The sequence below is a fragment of the Zootoca vivipara genome, chromosome 8 (assembly GCF_965207765.1).
Source record: "Zootoca vivipara chromosome 8, rZooViv2.hap1.1, whole genome shotgun sequence".
NCBI classification, from domain to species: Eukaryota; Metazoa; Chordata; class Lepidosauria; order Squamata; family Lacertidae; genus Zootoca; species Zootoca vivipara.
The window spans coordinates 73191083-73210917 of record NC_142591.1 but is presented as its reverse complement, the minus strand read 5'-3'; the positions used below and the strand labels follow the sequence as shown (position 1 = coordinate 73210917).

General features: G+C 45.5%; 1 protein-coding gene across 1 annotated transcript; it reads left to right on the top strand.

Annotated features, from left to right (window-relative positions):
* The first annotated feature begins 1060 nt into the window (after positions 1 to 1060).
* TNFRSF11B (TNF receptor superfamily member 11b) lies at positions 1061 to 12721 on the top strand. The gene is made up of 5 exons (XM_035126347.3): positions 1061 to 1217; positions 4157 to 4526; positions 10306 to 10503; positions 11732 to 11956; positions 12180 to 12721. The coding sequence occupies exons 1-5, from the start codon at positions 1188 to 1190 to the stop codon at positions 12566 to 12568; spliced, it is 1212 nt and encodes a 403-aa protein (XP_034982238.3). The 5' UTR covers positions 1061 to 1187; the 3' UTR covers positions 12569 to 12721.
* Positions 12722 to 19835: the final 7114 nt, after the last annotated feature.

The window sequence follows — 19835 nt, the reverse complement described above, 5'->3', positions numbered from 1 at the left end:
GTATAGCATCTAGATCAAGGGAAGTAATAGTACCACTGTATTCTGCTCTGGTCAGACCTCACCTGGAGTACTGTGTCCAGTTCTGGCCACCACAGTTCAAGAAGGATACTGACAAGCTGGAACGTGTCCAGAGGAGGGCAACCAAAATGGTCAAAGGCCTGGAAACAATGCCTTATAAGGAATGGCTTAGGGAGCTGGGCGTTTAGCCTGGAGAAGAGAAGGTTAAGGGGTGATATGATAGCCATGTTCAAATATATAAAAGGATGTCATGTAGAGGAGGGAGAAAGGTTGTTTTCTGCTGCTCCAGAGAAGCTGACACGGAGCAATGGATTCAAGCTACAAGAAAGAAGATTCCACCTAAACATTAGGAAGAACTTCCTGACAGTAAGAGCTGTTCAACAGTGGAATTTGCTGCCAAGGAGTATGGCGGAGTCTCCTTCTTTGGAGGTCTTTAAGCGAAGGCTTGACAGCCATCTGTCAGGAATGCTTTCATGGTGTTTCCTGCTTGGCAGGGGGTTGGACTGGATGGCCCTTGTGGTCTCTTCCAACTCTATGATTCTATGATTCTAGGAAATAAAGTCTAAAACCATGTATCACAAAGTGAGAAGGATTGCTTATTTCAGTTCTAGTTCAGGGCATCGGAAGCAAAAAAAAAAAACCCTCCAAAAACTTTACTACCAAAAAGGAAGACAACTTAAGGATGAGCTGGTTGCAGCAGGATATTTTTATAATTTTGTTTCTAGAACAGCCAGGCTGTGAATAACTCGCCCCTTGTTGTCCTGGAGGTGAGTCTGTTTTGGACTCCCCCTCTTTGCCCAGAAAAGGGGTGGGCAGTAACACAGCAGAGGCGGTGACTGCCAGACAGTAATTAGTTAACCCATCGCTGTGCCCGGATCCTGACACTCCCTCCTTTTCCCCCCAGCTTGTGGTTAAATACAGCTGAAAGGAGTTGCATGAAATCATCGACAGGTTCCTTTTAAAAATAAAAAATAAAAAAGAAATTGATCGTGGGGAGGGAATGAGTATTCAAAGCTGAGCCAAGGTTTCCTGTTGCATGGGGCTGCAGATATATATATAAACGAGCTTTTAATGTGCCGGGCCAGTGTTTGCAAGCTGCTACGAGACCAGAGCACTCCCTAACTGCCTGATTGCTTTCCCAGATCCCTGAGGGTTTGAAAGCAACCACAATGAACAAGTTCCTGTGCTGCACACTTGTGGTAAGTCCTTGCCCAGAGACTGACGATTGCTTTGGAACTGACATGATCAGAGCCTTGATATCATTCTCTGTTCTCCGCTGGCTGACTTTCCCTCTTCAGGTCTTTTAGTAAGTGTGCTAGCTTTCAAATCGTAGTGGGCTGCAAAGTTTTAACAAGGGATGAGGCATTCCTGGCTTCTGGGGTGGGGGGTGGAGGAAGGAATTAATATGCTGCATTTTTGAGAAATAGGTGCCATCTAAATCTCTTAGTTCTGACCCTCCTATGAGAGCCTTGGGCCACTGCAGATTTTATGAATCTGTTTAATATTGTCAGGACAGTCTGTGGAGAGGAGGGCTGGAAAGAACAGGAGCAAATCTGTGAGACTGGACTGGTTTGTCAGATACCGTGTTTAATTTTATACATTGCACAAATGTATGGATATATGGGGCTGCCTCACATAGGCAGAGAGAGCACTGGATTATCTATCGTGGTGCTCTGATGGTCTAAGGGTGGTGGCTGGATGTGGAACAGGTTCTGGTGGCAGACAGAGCAGAAGGTTTAAGGTACAATCCCTGGAATCTTCCCATAAAATGATCGTAGGGAGAAAGATCTCTGGAGCATTGCAATTTCTGCTCTGCCACCAGTTCCTCCTGATGCGAATGGTCACAGTTTGTGGATCTTCTGTGCCCAACTGGGCAAATGTCTCTTACTGGCTCCCGTTGCATGTGTGGAGATGTCTATGGCGTTAAAGAGGATGGGGTAGCTCCTAAACTCATAAGGAGATCCACTGAACATCGACGCCGGCAGGTGTGCCCCAAAATCAATGGGTTGGAATGTCTGTTATTTTTGCAATCTCCTTTACCCCTTTCTCCACTTTACCCTCTCTCAGATGTACATTAGGGAGACATTTATTTATGCCCCACTCTGGGAAAGCTAAGAATCCAAAAATCTATGGGCAGTAGTCAAGTAGGTTATAATCTGAGTAAACCCATTGAAATGAATAGACCTAAGTGAATTGTGTCCATCAACGTCAAGGGTCTTCTCTGAGTGTGATTAGCACCAATTACAACCCTACAAATATATTCTAAAAGTGATCTCATAGCTGAGAATAGTTTGCCTTGTGACTAATCAACCCAAGTGATGTTTGATGTTACCTAGAAGTTGTGCAACATGGAGGAACAGCTGATCAGATAACTGTGAGTGCTTCCTTTTATCTGTCGACTTTGCTTCATGTGAGCCTTTGGTAGATCATGTATTCAGTGAGTTATTATTGCCAATCATATAGAAACACTTAGAACAAAGGGATTTTCTGGTTCTTAAAAATGGGACTCAGCCCACTGGGATGGCCCCCTGTATTAGCCCCATTTCTCAGTGGATTGTGCCCCATCAAAAACAACAACAGTATATTCAATATGAAAAGAAGAACAGAATTCAACTTCCCAGTAGTTTGCATAAACTGAATTCATTATTAGAATGATGCTAGGATTTAAAGTCATCTCCAGATACTGGCAATTCTTGTTAGCAGATCAAACAACATAATTTTTTTTTGTGTGTGTGTGTGTGCATCCCTTTCACAGGGATTTGAAGACTGGTCATTTCTTCTGATTGAGGGGATGACTCCTGACAGATTTCAGATTGACAGCCGCAGTGGTTCTCCTGCAAAGAGAACTGTTTTGGGGTGGGTACATTAGGAATAGGGGCATGTGAGAAAAAAAAGAGAATGGTTTCTTAGAAGAAGTGAGGACAGTATCCGTCTCCCACCAAGAAACATGTTACCCGAAGGGTCTTTGGTGGGGATTGGCTCCCCCACAACAGGTTTTCAGCTACACAGCATTTTCTCCCTCAGAAAAGTATCTCTCTCCGTTGACTTGCGTAGGGAAAAGGTGGTGGGGAAATGGCATAAACCCCCAGGAAAGACTGGGAAGGGGGAAATGTCACTTTCCAGCAAGGATCCAGTGGGTCATTGGTTTTGGGTGGGCTTCTGTCCCTCATGGGTTTTCGATAACATGATGGCATGGAAAGAGAAAGGCAAAAGCCCAGGTGAAAAATAGGTCCAGGTTTAGAAGCCACAGATATCAGAAAACTAGATCCTGGATACAAACAAACAGGGGCATGGACTATCGCTCTGTATGTTCTGCTTCTGAGATCTCACCCGTTGGTGGAAAAACACTGGTGGCCCAATGGGCCTTGGACCCCATTTGCACTTGTATTATGTAGAGAAGTGAATAGCAGAGTTTAGGGATTCGACTTTGGATCCCATCCAGACCCTGACAGTCATTTTCAAAGGCAAAGGAGACACCAAGATGTGTTTGTGATGCAAAACAGAGGCTGCTTTATTTGTTTCTTTCAGTAAATCCAAACATTCTTCTGCGGTCTGCGTGAAACCCCAAAGCCAAGACATATAATAATGTTTTTGTATGCTGAAAAACTAGTTTCTTTACTTTCACAAGGCTGTGATTGAAGGGAAAGAAGCCTGTAGGAGCTTTGGCTGTCTTTGCAATTGTCCTCCAAATCCACATTTATTTCACATGAGTGGGTGGAGCTCAAATGTCATTTGACTTCTGTTTGGAGATCAGTGTGAAAGTGTGAAAGATCCAATAGAAAAGGAAATCAATATAATGTCATTTCCCTTTCAAAATCCCCCCCTCTCTCTCTTGTGTGTGTGTGTGTGTGTGTGTGTGTGGGACACACACAAACACACACAAATAAAACTGCATCATTCAAAGTTGCCCTACATCTGCCCTCAAAACAATGGGACACTCTCCAAATTCCCTCTCCGAGAGGTGTTTAAAGGGTGGCAACAAGGGGCAGGGCCTTTTTAATGGTGTCCCCCCTGTCTCTTGACACCTGTTGGCACCGGCTTTAAGGGTAATGCCTCTGAGAAATGTAAATAACAGCAGCAATACCAGTGTGTTGCAAACCATGTAACCTAAAACCCTGTGTTGTGTCTCTTCTGCTAGTTGTTGGACATATCTGTGAAATGGACTGTCCAGGAGGATCTTCCCCCAAAGTACCTCCATTTCGACCCGGCAACCTCCCATCAGATATTGTGTGACCAGTGTCCCCCCGGAACCTACGTCAAGCAGCATTGCACGGCTTCGTCGAAGACCGAGTGTGCCCCCTGCCCGGACCAGTTCTACGCAGACGAATGGAACAGCAACGATGAGTGCCAGTACTGCAATGTGGTGTGCAAGGAGCTGCAATACGAGAAAGTCGAATGCAGCAGCACCCAGAACCGAGTTTGCGAGTGCATCGAAGGGCGGCACCTCGAACTGGAATTCTGCTTGAAACACACAGCATGTCCACCTGGATATGGTGTTGCTGAGCAAGGTATGTGTCTGTTTCCCAGAGTATGGCCTCGTGCCTGTTCACCTGGGGCGAGGAAGAAACTTCTCCAGGAAACCAGACCAGGAAGATTACACACACACCCTTGGGTATACTGGGGAACAGTGCAAGTGCTTTTTTCCTTTTCTTTTCAGGACCTTCAGTGCACCACAGATGACTAGCATTATATATAAAGGTAAAGGTAAAGGGAGCCCTGACCATTAGGTCCAGTCGTGACCGACTCTGGGGTTGCGTGCTCATCTCGCATTATTGGCCAAGGGAGCTGGTGTATAGCTTCCAGGTCATGTGGCCAGCATGACAAAGCCGCTTCTGGCAAACCAGAGCAGCGCACGGAAACGCCGTTTACCTTCCCGCTGTAGCGGTTCCTATTTATCTACTTGCATTTTGATGTGCTTTCGAACTGCTAGGTTGGCAGGAGCTGGGACCAAGCAACGGGAGCTCACCCCGTCACAGGGATTCGAACCGCCGACCTTCTGATCAGCAAGCCCTAGGCTCAGTGGTTTAACCCACAGCGCCACCTGGGTCCCAGCATTATTTATAAGAGGGATCAACTAGTGAGAGTGAGAGTCTGTCTTGGAACAAGGAGAGCTGGATTGAAATCCCTGCTTGGCCATGAAACTCACTGGGTGACCATAGGCTAGTCACAGTCTCTCAACCTGATCTACAGGGTTGTTGTAAGGTTCAAACAAGGGGGCACCTTTAGCTGTGCGAAACTCCTGTTGGGATGCATAGGATTCAGTGTCAGTGTGGTATCATCTGGCTGGCGGTCAGGATCCAGAGTAAGTCAACAAGGATCCAGAGCGCCAGAGGAAGGTGAATGCGGTCTGAGACAGACAGCAGGGTCGGGATACAGAGAGGCTGAAACAAGGGAGGAGTGTCTGTTTATCACTTTCGCTCACAGACAACTTGCTATGGTATCTTGGTTTGCGCTCCTTTAAAGCTTATTGGAAGGACAGAAGGTGGGTTGGGGGTTGGTAGTTTGTTAACTTTAGTGGACTTTATTATTATTATTATTATTATTATTATTATTATTATTATTATTATCATCATCATCATCATCATCATTTGCAAGGTTGGCTTACATCAGACATAGCAAACCTGTGGCCTTCCAGATGTTGTTGGACTTGAACTCTGCATTAGCCCCAGCTGATGGCCAGGGATGACCTGGGATTGCCCCATCCCTGGTTCACAGTTATGAAATTGCCTGCGTGGATTGCAAGGCAAATGTACAGTGGTACCTCGACTTCCGAATGCCTTGACTTCCGAAGGTTTCGACTTACGAAGTCGGCAAACCCGGAATTATTTTCGCCCTGTGCGTGTTCTGCGCCTGCGCAGAAGCGGCGTGCGCGGCATGCGCAAAGTGCAAAATCGCGCTTCACGCATGCGCAAAATGGACGCTTTGACATCCGAAGGTTTCGACTTACGAAGAGCGCTGCGGAACGGATCACCTTCGTAAGTTGAGGTACCACTGTACTGTATCCCAACAGCTGTGCATGGCAGCCTAGTCAAAATTTTTCCAAAACATCCTGGTTGGGCTGCCTGGGTGGAACTACAAAACCAACACACACACACACACACACACGAGTTGTGTAGCTCTCACACAGAGACACTTGCATAGCTTTCAAATTTCCAAAACGAATACGCCCAGAGGCAACGGATGGGTCGCAAATTTATTGCAGCGCCTGTGAAAAACAGCCGTTGTCCTCCTAAACACGTCGTTGGACCGCTGCCAAAAGTGATGTTGCTCACAGTAGCAAAATGTTCTGCTCTTACTGTAATGGGTAATTTAATGGCACCAGCAAATTGCCTTCTAATGAGAAACATGATGGATCGACCTCATTCACAGGGACATTATCTGGGATGCAGTATTTATGGGTTATAACTAATAACATTTTTCATGGGGGAAAGAGAGCTGTTTCAAGCCTCCGTGCGCCTTGACAAACAGCAGAAGCGCGGACTGATATAGCACCCAGAGAGTAATTATAACAATATTAGTGTAATAGCAAAAGTCATCGCAAATGTGTGGCAGTAATTAATTACCAATGTCGCAAAAAGATACTCCTAGAAAAGCGTGCACACACACACACACAGTAATTCTCCTGCCAGACAAATTGGTAATATTGTGCATTGCTAGAAGGGATAGAGACCGCGGCGATAGATTTTTAACAACAAAAACAGGAGTGGGGGGGAGACAGATAAAAGAGGTCACGTGTTCTTTATTGATGGAAATTAATACTGCCACCGAAGAGCACTATCTAGAAAATAAAGGCTAAATAAATCCTTGTCTAGAAACGACAACAAAAAGATATGCAGAAACTTTATGGATCTGCTTGAAAATGGCCCTGCACATACTAGTTTCATCATTTTTTGAAGCTAAGGAGGAGTGAAATCGGGTCTCCTACTTCATTTCAGCTCCAGATGCAAAGTGTGGGTTTTTCATATATTTCTGTTACTGCAAAAATATTAGCTAGCTGCATATAAAGTGGCTTCCAGTATGCCCAGAGGTGTGAGAATCCTCATAAATTATGTTTTAAACTACAGCTACATTTTAGACATTGGATTAAATGCTTTCAGCATGCCAAACAGGAAATATAAAAATATTTACATGAACTCATAATGCATTCTTCCAAAATACATTCGTTCATTTCGGGGACTGGGAAAGAGACCCGTGTCTGCTCTCCCCTCCCCCTCACGTGTGGTTTGATCAATCCATTGTTTGCTGTTGTGCAAAAAAAACTTCAGGCTGTTATTTAAGCAGTCCCTCCATTCCAGGCTTACAAACTGGTTTTCTAGTAAGCAAAGCTAGTTCAAAGGCGTTGCTGAAACCATAATCTACCAGTCTGAATGTAATAGCAAACTATGGTTTGATCAAACCAGGAATTAATGTGTTAAGCCATTCAGTTGAAGAGTGGAAGGAAGGAGCAAAGGAAGGAAGGAGTATGCAAGCACTAGATCCATTCCTGGAAGATTGAATGCAACCCATTGACTGCATTCAGACTAATGCTGTGACCTACCCTGACGCAGGGACGCGGGTTAAACCACAGAGCCTAGAGCTTGCCGATCAGAAGGTCGGCAGTTCGAATCCCCGCAACGGGGTGAGCTCCCGTTGCTCGGTCCCAGCTCCTGCCAACCTAGCAGTTCGAAAGAACTTCAAGTGCAAGTAGATAAATAGGTAGCGCTACAGCGGGAAGGTAAAAGGTGCTTCTGTGTGCTGCTCTGGTTCGCCAGAAGCGGCTTTGTCATGCTGGCCACATGACCTGGAAGCTGTACGCCGGCTCCCTCAGCCAATAACAAGAGATGAGCGCCGCAACCCCAGAGTCAGTCACGACTGGACCCAATGAACAGGGGTCCCTTTACCTTTACCTTTACCCTGACATAGAAATTCCACAGAAGTGGGGCCAGTTCTGAAAAGGCCCTGCTGCTAGCTCCTGCACATAACAGCTGACAAGGGAATATAGAACAGAGGGTAAGTCACACAGGGATCACTGATTTATAGCTCAACCCATGCTCTTTACAAGCTTAAAAGTGAACACTAGAATTAAAGGCTAGAAATTTACTTGCAATCAGGGTGACATACTCCTAGAGTTTCTGTTGCGTTGAATATGGATGGATCACAATTCTTGCTTTTCTGTGAGAAGCTATGCATATTAATAACCCTGACAGCATTTGTTCCCTAACTGCACATTTAATTCATCATTGTAGATCTTTTAGTAAAGGAAAGAACCCCAACTTTCTTGCTCTCCAGGTTCCTAAAAATATTTTCATCCATACACAACACCTTCCGTGTTGATTGCTTTACAATAGCAGTTTAATCAAATATGCATTCCTTAGAATTAATTTTTATTAAACATTAGTATCGTATTTTTAGGGCATATGCAATAATCCAGCCAGGCCTAAAAAGAGGGGAATCAATGCATATTCTTCACTGTGTCACATTCCTGAGCTATTCCTTACCTTTAAAATCTTTGGAAACTCATTTAAGGGTATCCAGCAGCATAATTTACCTACAGAACTCTAATTTCATACTCTAGCTCAAATCTATACCAACTAAGTGCAAGCAAGGGCTTTCATTTACATAGGAAAGGCAGGAAATGCCAGCTTGATTTGAAAAATGCAACACCTGTTTTAATTCTATTGCCATTTATGTAGGAATGGGGAGCCGCTCAGAAGGGACTTAAATCTGCTCTGTCCAATTTGCAGCCACAAACCACAGACCATCAGGTGTTTGATAAACCCTTCATTTTAGTTAAATCCAGATTGCCTGCACAGGCTGGGTTTATTAAGCCACCCAGCAGGTTATAACACATGGCTGGCATGCCACGTCGAACATGAGCGTGACAAGCCAGATTTTAAGGGAAAGAAGGCATTTCATTGAGTTATCCAATGCACTCGTTTCCGCGCTCTGGTGAAAGAATTCCTTCAAAGTTTGCGAAAAGAAAAAAAGTGCTTTTGTGCCATCGTCCATGGGCAATGCCAGCTCTGCTCCAGGTTTGAGAAGACCTTGGGCAAAGGTACCACCCGTGGGCCCTTATTTTGGTGCCCTCCCTGGCAGGGGCAGAAGATCTGGAGTCCAGGGAGTGCACCGTAGCTGTTGCTGCCACTGCATTCCTTGCAAGCTGGATCTTCTGACCCTGTGGATCCTGCCGCCCAAGGCGGTCGCCTCACCTCGCCTCCTGCATGGGCCAGCCCTGATCCTGCCTCCTCCTTGGCAGCCCACCTCCTGCCCTTGCTCCTGACTCAGACCTTCACTCGCCCATTCTTCACTGGAGAGGGGGTGCCCTTTTGGGGTTTGCCTCAGGTGCCGAAATGTATTGGGCCAGCCCTGCTCTGGGTCATTGTGGGAAATATAAAATGGCAGCTCATCGCATGTTGATGTGGTGGAGCTTCAGGGCAGCTCTGAGCCCGGCCTTGGCTGGGGAAGGCGGGGTATAAATAAATAATAATAATTATTATTATTTATGCTGGGCTGGTCCATAGGAATCAAAGCCAAGCAACTTTTTCCAACTGTTTGAGCGGAGTTGACTTTGGACCAGCTCTGGAGTATCAGAGTTGGACTTCTGGGGTTTATTTTTGCTGATCCCCACCAGTCCCACAGCATGTGGTGTCCTGCTGCGCCAACCAAGTTCCATGTGAACCTTTTGCTTGTCCAGATTCCATATCTGAATACTCCCCATTTTAAAACTGCCTAATGGGCTAGGTTTAAATATGTAGGGAGCTTTAGAGGTGAAGAAATCACATTAGGAAGAACTTTCTAACATTAGGAAGAACGTTTTGGCAATAAGAGGTGCCTGACAGTGGAATGGACTCCCTCAGAAGGTGGACTATCTTTCATTGGAGAAACAGAGATGGAACGGCTGTCTGTCCAAGATTCTTTAGCTATGATTCTTGCATTGGATGGGGTTAGACTAGATGATCCTCATGGTCCCTTCCAGCTCTACAGTTCTATAAACAATGCAGTCTTCCACCTACGTTTGAAAGTGGCTCAGTCCCTGGGGGCATGCGCTGTCCCGTGTGAGACTTCTGAATGTGCCTTTACAAAACCAAAGCAGATGAGATTTAAAACATTAATTGGCGAAACTGTCCTGGGAAACGAGCATCCCCCTTTGAATGAGAATCTTTGGGAACACACAAATCAGGCATTTATCTGATTGTTTTTCAGCTCAGTCTTTCATGCTGCCTTTCACCATATATATAAGAAGTCCCTGAAGTGCTGTATACAAAGTAATTGCCAAGCATTTTTATTGTCTCTTTCTTTTGTCCCAAGGTACCCCTGAAAGTGACACGGTTTGCGAGAGATGCCCAGAAGGCTATTTCTCCAATGAAATGTCACCCAAGGAAGCTTGTCAAAAGCACACCAACTGCAGTGCGCTGGGTCTCAAAATGGTGCGCAAGGGAGACGCCACGCGTGACAATGTTTGCCAGGGAGAAAAAAGCAACAGATCAGATCAGAAGTGTGGAATCGGTACGAGCCAATTTATCAGTTGTTGTATTTCTATTAGTTAAGTCTTGTGCTTCAAAGCAAGGGATAGCTTGCAGCTGACTGATGTGAAATAGAAGTTGTTCTCCATGTAGCTTGCTGGGTGGGGCAGAACCGCCACACGACCTTCCCAGCAGGTGGGTCACCATTGCTTAACCCGAGGGAATGCAGAAGATCTGAAGTTGGAATGGTGCAAACACGCTGGCAGGAACACTGGATTGATTCTGCCAGTGTGTTTGCACTGCGCCAACCTTCCCACCACCATAAGAACATAAGAAGAGCCTGCTGGATCCAGCCAAAACCCATCTAGTCCAACATCCTGTTCCCACAGTGGCCGGCCCGATGCCTGTAGGAAACCCTCAAGCAGGGCCTGAGCAAAAGAGGACTCCCCTACTTATGTTGAATACCAGCAACTGATATTCAAAAGCATGGCTGTCTCCAACTATTGAGGCAGATCACAGCCATCATGCCTAGTAGCCATCAAAAGCCCTCTCCTCCATGAATTTGTCCAATCCTCTTTTTGCCTCGCTCCTCCCTTCTGGTAAACAACAGCAATCCACCGGCTGTGAAGCTAGTGTAGCAGCTCTCTACTCCTCATCCAGAGTGACACTTCTGAAAGCACTTCATTAGCATATGGTAGGGAATCTTTGGGCTCCTAGGCGTTGCTTGGCTCCATCTCTGGAAAGTACCTCCAGCTGGTAGTTTCCATAGCAACCAGTCACTTTCCCTCTTTAGTCATGCAAAGATACACCTGACCGTGAGAGCCATTAACTTAACAAAGAGATAGTTTGGGGCCGCTTGGGCAGTCTTTTTCTACAGAATGAAGCCACAAGCTTGAGGGTGCACCCCCAAGATTCTATGCAGCCTAATAAGAGTGTCGGACCAGGAGAGACCAGAGTTCAAATCTCCCCACGCCATAAAGCTTACTGGGTGCCCTTGGGCCAGTCACCATCTCTCACCCGAGCCTACCTCACAGGGTTGTTGTGGGGATTAAATGAGGAAGGAGGGAACCATTTACACCACCTTGAAGTCCTTAGAGGAAAAAGTAGCATATAAATTTCATGAATAAATAACACAGGTCTGCAGCCTTGGTAGAGCAATACTGGGGATTTTTATGCTTTTCGAAAGGGCACAGGTGCAATGTTTGGATGACTGATCCAGACCAGACAGACTTTGAAAGATCAATATGCTTCTTCTTCTTTTTCTTCTTCAGGTGTGACTTTATGTGAGGAAGCATTCTTCAGGTTTGCCGTTCCAACAAAACTCACGCCCAACTGGCTGAACACGCTAAGGGATAGTCTGCCAGGTATAAAGGTCAACACAGAAACTACAGAATGGCTTAAACAAAGGCACAGTCCTCAGGAACAGACCTTTCAGTTACTGAAATTATGGAAGGAGCAGAACAATGGTCACACTGTGGTCAAGAACATTAAGCAAGGTAAGGCCATTTATACAAGCAGAGCGGTGTATGCATACACTGAGCAAGCTCACATTTATTTATGAATTCTCCTTCCTTGGAGGTTTTTAAGCAGAGGTTGGATAGCCATCTGTCATGAATGCTTTAGCTGAGGTTCCTGTATTGCAGAGGGTTGGGCTCCCTTCCAACTCTACGATTCTGTGAGTCTACGAAATAAACCAGCTTCTCTATTCGTCTTTCGCAGGTATTGATCACTGCGAAAACAGTGTCTCAAAACACATTGGCCACCTCAACATCACCTTTGAGCAGCTCAGCATCCTGATGGAAAATTTGCCAGGGAAGAAAGTGGGGAAGGAAGAAGTCGACCGTATTCTGAAGCTGTGCAAATCTTCCGAGCAGATTCTCAAGCTTCTCAGCTTGTGGAGAGTAAAAAATAGAGACCAAGACACCATCAAGGGATTGACGTATGGGCTGAAGCATTTGAAAACATACCATTTCCCCAAGACGACGATCCAAGGCCTCCGGAAGGTGGTCAAGTTCCTCCACAGCCTCTCGATGTACAAATTATACCAGAAGCTTTTCTTAGAAATGCTAGGAAACCAGATCCATTTGGTGAAAGTGAGGCGTGCATAGTTTTAGCTATCCAATATTTCATACTCTACTTGCTGCTAGCAATAACGATTACATTTTTGTATGTGGATTGGGAGGGGGAATGTTTTTCTATATTATGCTTATTTATATTTATACGTCTGACTGGGATAGCTCAGAGCTATCCTAGATCATTTTAAAATAATAATAATAATATTTTTGTTGTTGTTACATTAAGCTCCTGATCTGGAATCTTAGGACATCCGAGATTTCCAGTGAAATCAAACAGATGTGCAGAGAAATACCAGAACAGGCATGCAGCCGTATTTGCTATTTATAGTCACTGAACTCCAGAATGTTGTACGTATTTATTAACTTGAATGGCCGCAGTTTGAGATCAAGGGTAGAAACAGATGACCCGCTTGCTGAGAGGTCAGCACTGCAGCATCCCATATGGTGAATCTGTGGGGTGGGGTGGGGAACAAGCGTGCCATTTCCTGGGGGCAGCTGCTCTTCTGCTTGCTCCCCCAACATAGTTCTTACTCAGATGCTCAAAAGAGTGTTTGAGGGCACCAACTGAGCAGGGCAAGGCTGGCCAGTCTGGTACACTGCAAATGCTTTGAACTACGTTCCCATCACCCCATCAAGCACAGGCAATGGTCAGGGGTGATGAGAGCTGTGGTCTACTGCATCCGAAGGTCGACCCCCGTTGTAGGTGATGCAGGGCCAATGTTCATGCCCATGCCAACAACCCCAAGTATGTGAGGCCCATCCAATCGGAGAAGCGGACACGGAGCAATGGATTCAAACTACAAGAAAGAAGATTCCACCTAAACATTAGGAAGAACTTCCTGACAGTAAGAGCTGTTCGACAGTGGAATTTGCTGCCAAGGAGTATGGTGGAGTCTCCTTTGGAGGTCTTTAAGCGGAGGCTTGACAGCCATCTGTCAAGAATGCTTCGATGGTGTTTCCTGCTTGCCAGGGGGTTGGACTGGATGGCCCTTGTGGTCTCTTCCAACACTATGATTCTATGAATCCACTCGTGGCCTTTGCATGATGAGCATGAACCCCTGATAGGAACTAACTGCTTTTTGGCATAACTGAACACCATGGCAGAAACCAGAGCGCCCGGAAACGCCGTTTACCTTCCCGCCACAGTGGTACCTATTTTTCTACTTACACTGGCGTGCTTTTGAACTGCTAGGTTGGCAGGACCTGGGACAGAGCAACGGGAGCTCACCCCGTCGTGGGGATTCGAACCACCAACCTTCTGATTGGCAAGCCCAAGAGGCTCAGTGGTTTAGACCACAGCGCCACACGCACCCACTCTTAAGTATGTCCCGTTGAACATGCTTAGTAGGGTCATTCCCCACCACTGGGAACCAGAATTGCGCAAGATCCGGACCCAATTCTCCTTCAGGCCTTCACACTCAAAACACAAAAGCCAGGTGCAGAGGCCCGTGTTTGTGGTACCAATGTGCCCACCCCAAGCCCCCTCCAGTTTGTGGCCTCGTGCCTTTTTTCCAGTGCCTATACAGAGCTCGAGTTTCTCTTTCTCAGGAACACCTCTGACTCTGGTACAGATCAGGATCCGAAGCAGTGTGAGACGCTGCTTGACTCACGCACAAGAGCTTTTAAGCTCCCTCTTCAAGTGGCAGCTCCACATTAGCCTCCCCCACAAAAAAACCTCTCTTCCCAACCTCTAAGACACACACACCCCAACCATCTTTCCCCTAAATTAATTTAACATGCTTCCGGATACCAGTTGCTGGAAACCACAGGAATGGTGAGTGACCTTGTGCTCCTATCCTGCTTGGGGATTTCCCACAAGCGTTTGGGTGGCCGCTGTGAGAACAAGATGCTGGACTTGATGGGCCATTGGTCTGATCCAGCAGAGCTCCTTCTTATGTACTCCTAGGTATGAAATATTGCCATTCAAAGGATTCCCCCCCCCTTCTCCTAGGTGCAAGCGCTCATACATGGTGGATATGAATCTGCCCCTGACCCCAAAAATTCTTAAAATGGACTTTTAAAAACTTGTGTGTTTGGGGTTTATTTGTGGGGTTTTGGGTTTTCTTTTTAATAGTAATAATAATAATAATAAATATTAATATTGAATATTGCCAAAAGTCAGCCTTTGCACCCTACTGCAAACTTTGCCCTCTCCCCAAGTAAAATACTTGGTTCTTTTTAACGAAATTGAATATAGTGCCCCTGTGTACCAGGCAGGGCCGTCTTAAGCATATGGAACGCTGGGGTGCAAAGATCCACCTGGCGCCCCCCGCCCCTGTCCCAGGCACACAGGAGGGCTGAGCGAGCTGGCCGGCTTAGCGTCTCGCTGGATCGGTTGCCCCCGAACTCATGCCCGCAGCAGAAGAGCCCACCGCGGCACTCCAACCGAAGGGCGGGCTCTTCCCTGGACTCAACTCCCAGGCCCCGGACTCTCGGCTTGGCGCCCCTGAGAGCCCGGCGCCCAGGTGCCTCGCACCCCTAGTGCCTATGGGTAAGACGGCCCTGGTACCAGGTGTAGAACAATGGGGAGCTCAACTGAGCAGGGACACAATAAGGCAGGGGTGACCTGCTGCTGTTGTGGACTGCAGTACCCATCACCCCTGATCATTGGGCATGTTTGCTGGGGGTGATGGGCTTTGTAGTTCAAAGCAACTGTATGGTATTACAGTGGCTGGCCCTGTAACAATTGTTGCATAGATTGTTGTTGGCCAACTTTTAATGCTGACCGAACTGCAGTGTAGGAAGCTTTTCATCTGTTTCCACCCTCAAAGGAGAGAGAGAGAGAAAGGAATAGATTGTACACTGTCTATTTTCAAGCTAAAGGGAACGAGGAGGTGTATTTATAAGCTGCACATATGTGATGTTTCATATTGGACCCATCCTTCATTCTTATTCTGTGGATTTTTGAAGATTGTTTCTTAGGTTCGTCTGTATAGGTTGTGAGGTCTCGTGGATGTAATTTCCTAATTCAGCTCATTTTTTTTAAAAAAATAAATGTTATATGGTGGAAATATATCATAAACAAGTTGTATATGAAGTATTGTTTTAGAAAATGAATGTACCATATTTAAAAAGGTGGGTTTCTAGGTTGGATATTGATCATATTTTATAAACCATTTTTTCCATAATAATATGACTTGTGTGGTCTTTTGAGCCCTTCACATAGAATTGGAGAATTGCAAGGGTCCTCTAGTCCAACCCCCTGCAATGCAGGAATCACAACTAAGTTATTGTCAATTAATAATAATAATAATAATAATAATAATAATAATAATAATAATACCCCACCCATCTGGCTGGGTCTCCCCAGCCACTCTGGGTGGCTTCCAACAAAATATTAAAACTACATTAAAACATCAGTCATTAAAAACTTCCCTAAACAGGGCTGCCTTCAGATGTCTTCAAACATTAGGTAGTTGTTTATCTCCTTGACATCTGCTGCGATGGTGTTCCACAGGGCGGGTGCCACTACTGAGAAGGCCCTATGCCTGGTTCCCTGTAACTTCGCTTCTCGCAGTGAGGGCCACCAGAAGGCCCTTGGCGCTGGACTTCAGTGTCCATGTTGAATGATGGGGGTGGAGACGCTCCTCCAGGTATACTGGGCCGAGGCTGTTTACGGCTTTAAAGGTCAGCACCAACACTTTGAATTGTGCTCGGAAATGTAGTGGAAGCCAATGAAGGTCTTTCAAGACCGGTGTTATGTGGTCTCAAGACTTCAGCTCAGAAGAACCTCCCTTACCATAGCTGCCAAGTTTTCCCTTTTCTCGCGAGGAAGCCTATTCAGCATAATGGAAAATCCCTTTAAAAAAGGAATAACTTGGCAGCTATGTCCCTTACCCGAGCCTGCACCCTAACAGCAGTCTTTCCTTAAGACCGAGGAACCAAAATCCTTCCACAATAGGATCAGGTGAGAGGCTATGGAATAGAGGCAAAGGAGGTGGAAAAGTCTTTAAAAGTTGCAGTCTGCCCTCAAACTTCAGTGGAGCAAATTGCTGTTAGCACAGTCACGTAAATAATGCAAGCATAGTCCAGAGAAAGAAGACACCCTGATAAGATTTTATTAAGGAAACTGGATAGTAAAGAGACTATAATCTGAGGAGAAACGAAGTGAGAGGTTTTGTCTTGCTCCCTTCAGGCCTTGTACAGAGTAGTTAAATATTCAACCAAGTATACAGGGGGGGAACTCCCTCAGAACTACACAGCCAATTACGGTAGAGATCATACAACTCTGCTTGATTGCTAAGTGATACCTCCGTGTATACCCTGCCGAGCTGACATATTGATAACAGATTTAACCCTTGAATTACAGACTGTTTCACTTCCACCAGTTGCTCACTCAGAGATATCTGTGGTTCTACAACTCCTGACCCTCTTTACTGCAACAGTTATGAACATGTGAATATGCCCTACACAGAATTAGACCATTTTATATACACGTTTTGCTAATATACACTTTTTTGCAAGCAATTTCCCCAAACATAGCACATTTTTATGTTCTTTTCACAAATAGGTTCATTTTCATGAACACCTTCCCCTAATATATGCATTTTTGTAAACACTGATCGGAGAATTAAATCACACAATTCAGATAAGCACAAATTTCAAAAGGTAGCTGTGTTTTGCTTCTTATTTCAGAAACTGCGAATAAATTCAATTACAAATGCAAAGAAGGAAGCCTATATTGGTTCCCTATCAGTTAATGGCCCTAAACCCTAACGATAAACCCTGTACTTATTTATAGGTTTATTCTGCAAACCTATACCTACTTACCTGGTACAATATTTCTCTCAGGACGTTCTGAATTACTGCTCTGCGCATGGCGCAATTCTTTCTTAAAGTGCTGATCTTGGAGTTTTCCGAGGCAGCATCGAATCCATTCCTGCCATCTCCCGGGGAGAGCGCAGGGCGGAGGGATATAAAAAGCCATCAGCTTAACCCCGATTGCATCACGCAGTGCAGATGCTTCAAGATGCCTTTCTGAAAGCTTTAATCAAATCCATATTGATTCATTGTCACAAGACATTAGACTTGCTTTCTCCCCAAACGGCACAGTCTAATCTGCAGGGAGTTTTTAAAAGACAGTCTAGCAGAAGAATGGATGTCTTTAGTGAGAAGTGGCATTTACTGGAGATGTGAGAGAAGAGAGAAGAGTTGTGGGGGGGAGAGAGAGAAAGTGTTGTATTGCAGAGAAAGGGACTCCACGAGAGTCTCTCCTCTCGTGGGCATGGGGTGAGAAATGGCCACAAACAGGCTGCTACTAGCACCTCAGGATATGGAATAAACCTGACAGTTTCCTCAGGAACAAAGGGAGAAGTCGTTTATGCGAAGTGCCCTCAGGGTGGCCCCAATGTTCAATCTTTCTGACTAAAAGCATCTCAGGAAGCAACGCTTTTTTTTAAAAAAAGTCTCCTTCAGACCCTGGAGAGCTACTGCTTCTCTGAAAAGACAATTTGAGGCGGGGCAGGAGACGCTTTTCATGCTGAGGGACACATTCCATTCCTGGGAACCATCTGAGGGCCGCAGGCCGGTGGTGGATGGGGCCCGAGTCAAAAGCAGGCTGAACGAGAAGTGTGCACTAGTGCAGTGTTTCTCAACCAGTGTGCCTCCAGATGTTTTGGGACTACAACTCCCATCATCCCTAGCTAGCAAGACCAGTGGTCAGGAATGATGGGAGTTGTAGTCCCAAAACATCTGGAGGCACACTGGTTGAGAAACACTGCACTAGTGGTCAAAATTGTGGAAACCTTTTGGAGAAAGTGTACAGTATTTCCGAGGTTTGATGGCTCACGACACCACTTTTTTTTTTTAGTAATACCATAAACTTATATTTCAATGGAAAGAAGCAAACCAGCAACAAAACCCAGTTAATAGACGCAATAATTCAATCTTGGTTTCACATTGTTACAGCTGCAGAACTAAAAAAAAACTTGGCTCACTCCATGGGAAGGCGTTCATTTTTATATGTGTTTCTCCTTTATGACTTCTGTTGTAATAAATAACCCTCCATAAAAGTTATTGCATTACATTCTTCATTAAATTATCTTTCCATTGATACATAATTTTTATGGTATTGCTCCAAAAAAAAAAAGAGTGGTGTTATGAGCCATCAAACCTCGGAAATACACTTTTTCCGAAAGGTTTCCACAATTTTGGCCACTTGTGTACCTTTTAACTAGACACATGCTCCCACATCAATCCTGCATCCAGATAAGCGAGAGGCATTATCAAGTTCAAGGTCACCGGCGAAAACACTCGAGCGGAGTGAGAGACAGGACCAGTGAGGGATGTGGCCTGAGGAGATTTCTGAGGGCCACATAGAAATGCCTGGAGGGCCACAGTCAGTCCCCAGGCCTCAGGTTGCATGCCCCTGATAGAGTACTAAATGGACCAGTAACTTGTTCGATCTAAGACAACCTCATATGACTGTCCCAAGACACATCAGTGTTTGAGATGGAAGGGAAAAGAATACTGCCTCCGATTGGAAATAATAATGAATGACAAAGTGTGGCACTTCCACATGACAGCCTCGCTTTTTGTCCTGTCTCAGAATAATATGGCACAGCTATCTTGCTCAATTACTATTCACCTGCTGGCTTTCATTGAAGACCTTGAAATAATGTGGGGGGGGGTTGTTGTTTTGATTTGCTATTTTTTTGCTATTTTTTTGATTTGCTATTTATTATGCGTTTTATTATCTGTCCTGGAAGGACAGATCGTGAAGCTGAGGCTCCAATACTTTGGCCACCTCATGAGAAGAGAAGAATCCTTGGAAAAGACCCTGATGTTGGGAAAGATGGAGGGCACTAGGAGAAGGGGATGACAGAGGACAAGATGGTTGGACAGTGTTCTCGAAGCTACGAACATGAGTTTGACCAAACTGCGGGAGGCAGTGCAAGACAGGAGTGCCTGGCGCGCTATGGTCCATGGGGTCACGAAGAGTCGGACACGACTAAACGACTAAACAACAACAACAATGCGTTTTGTGTTTTTATCTTGCATTTTTACATTGTGAACCACCCAGAGATCTACGGGTGAAAGGTGGTATTCAAATTTAATAAATAAATAAAAATAAGTAATAGAACTGTAAAGCTGGAAGGGACCCCGAGGATCATTCTAGCCCAACCTCCTGCAATATGCAGCTGTCCCATGTGGGGATCGAACCTGCGACCTTGGTGTTATCAGCAGCAGGCTCTAACCCACTGAGCTATCTAGTGATACATAGTAGGGAGATGGTAGGGAGCAAAGCACTGGAATTTTCAGGGGCAAAAGTGGTGGTGCTTATAAAAAGCGATGAGTCTTG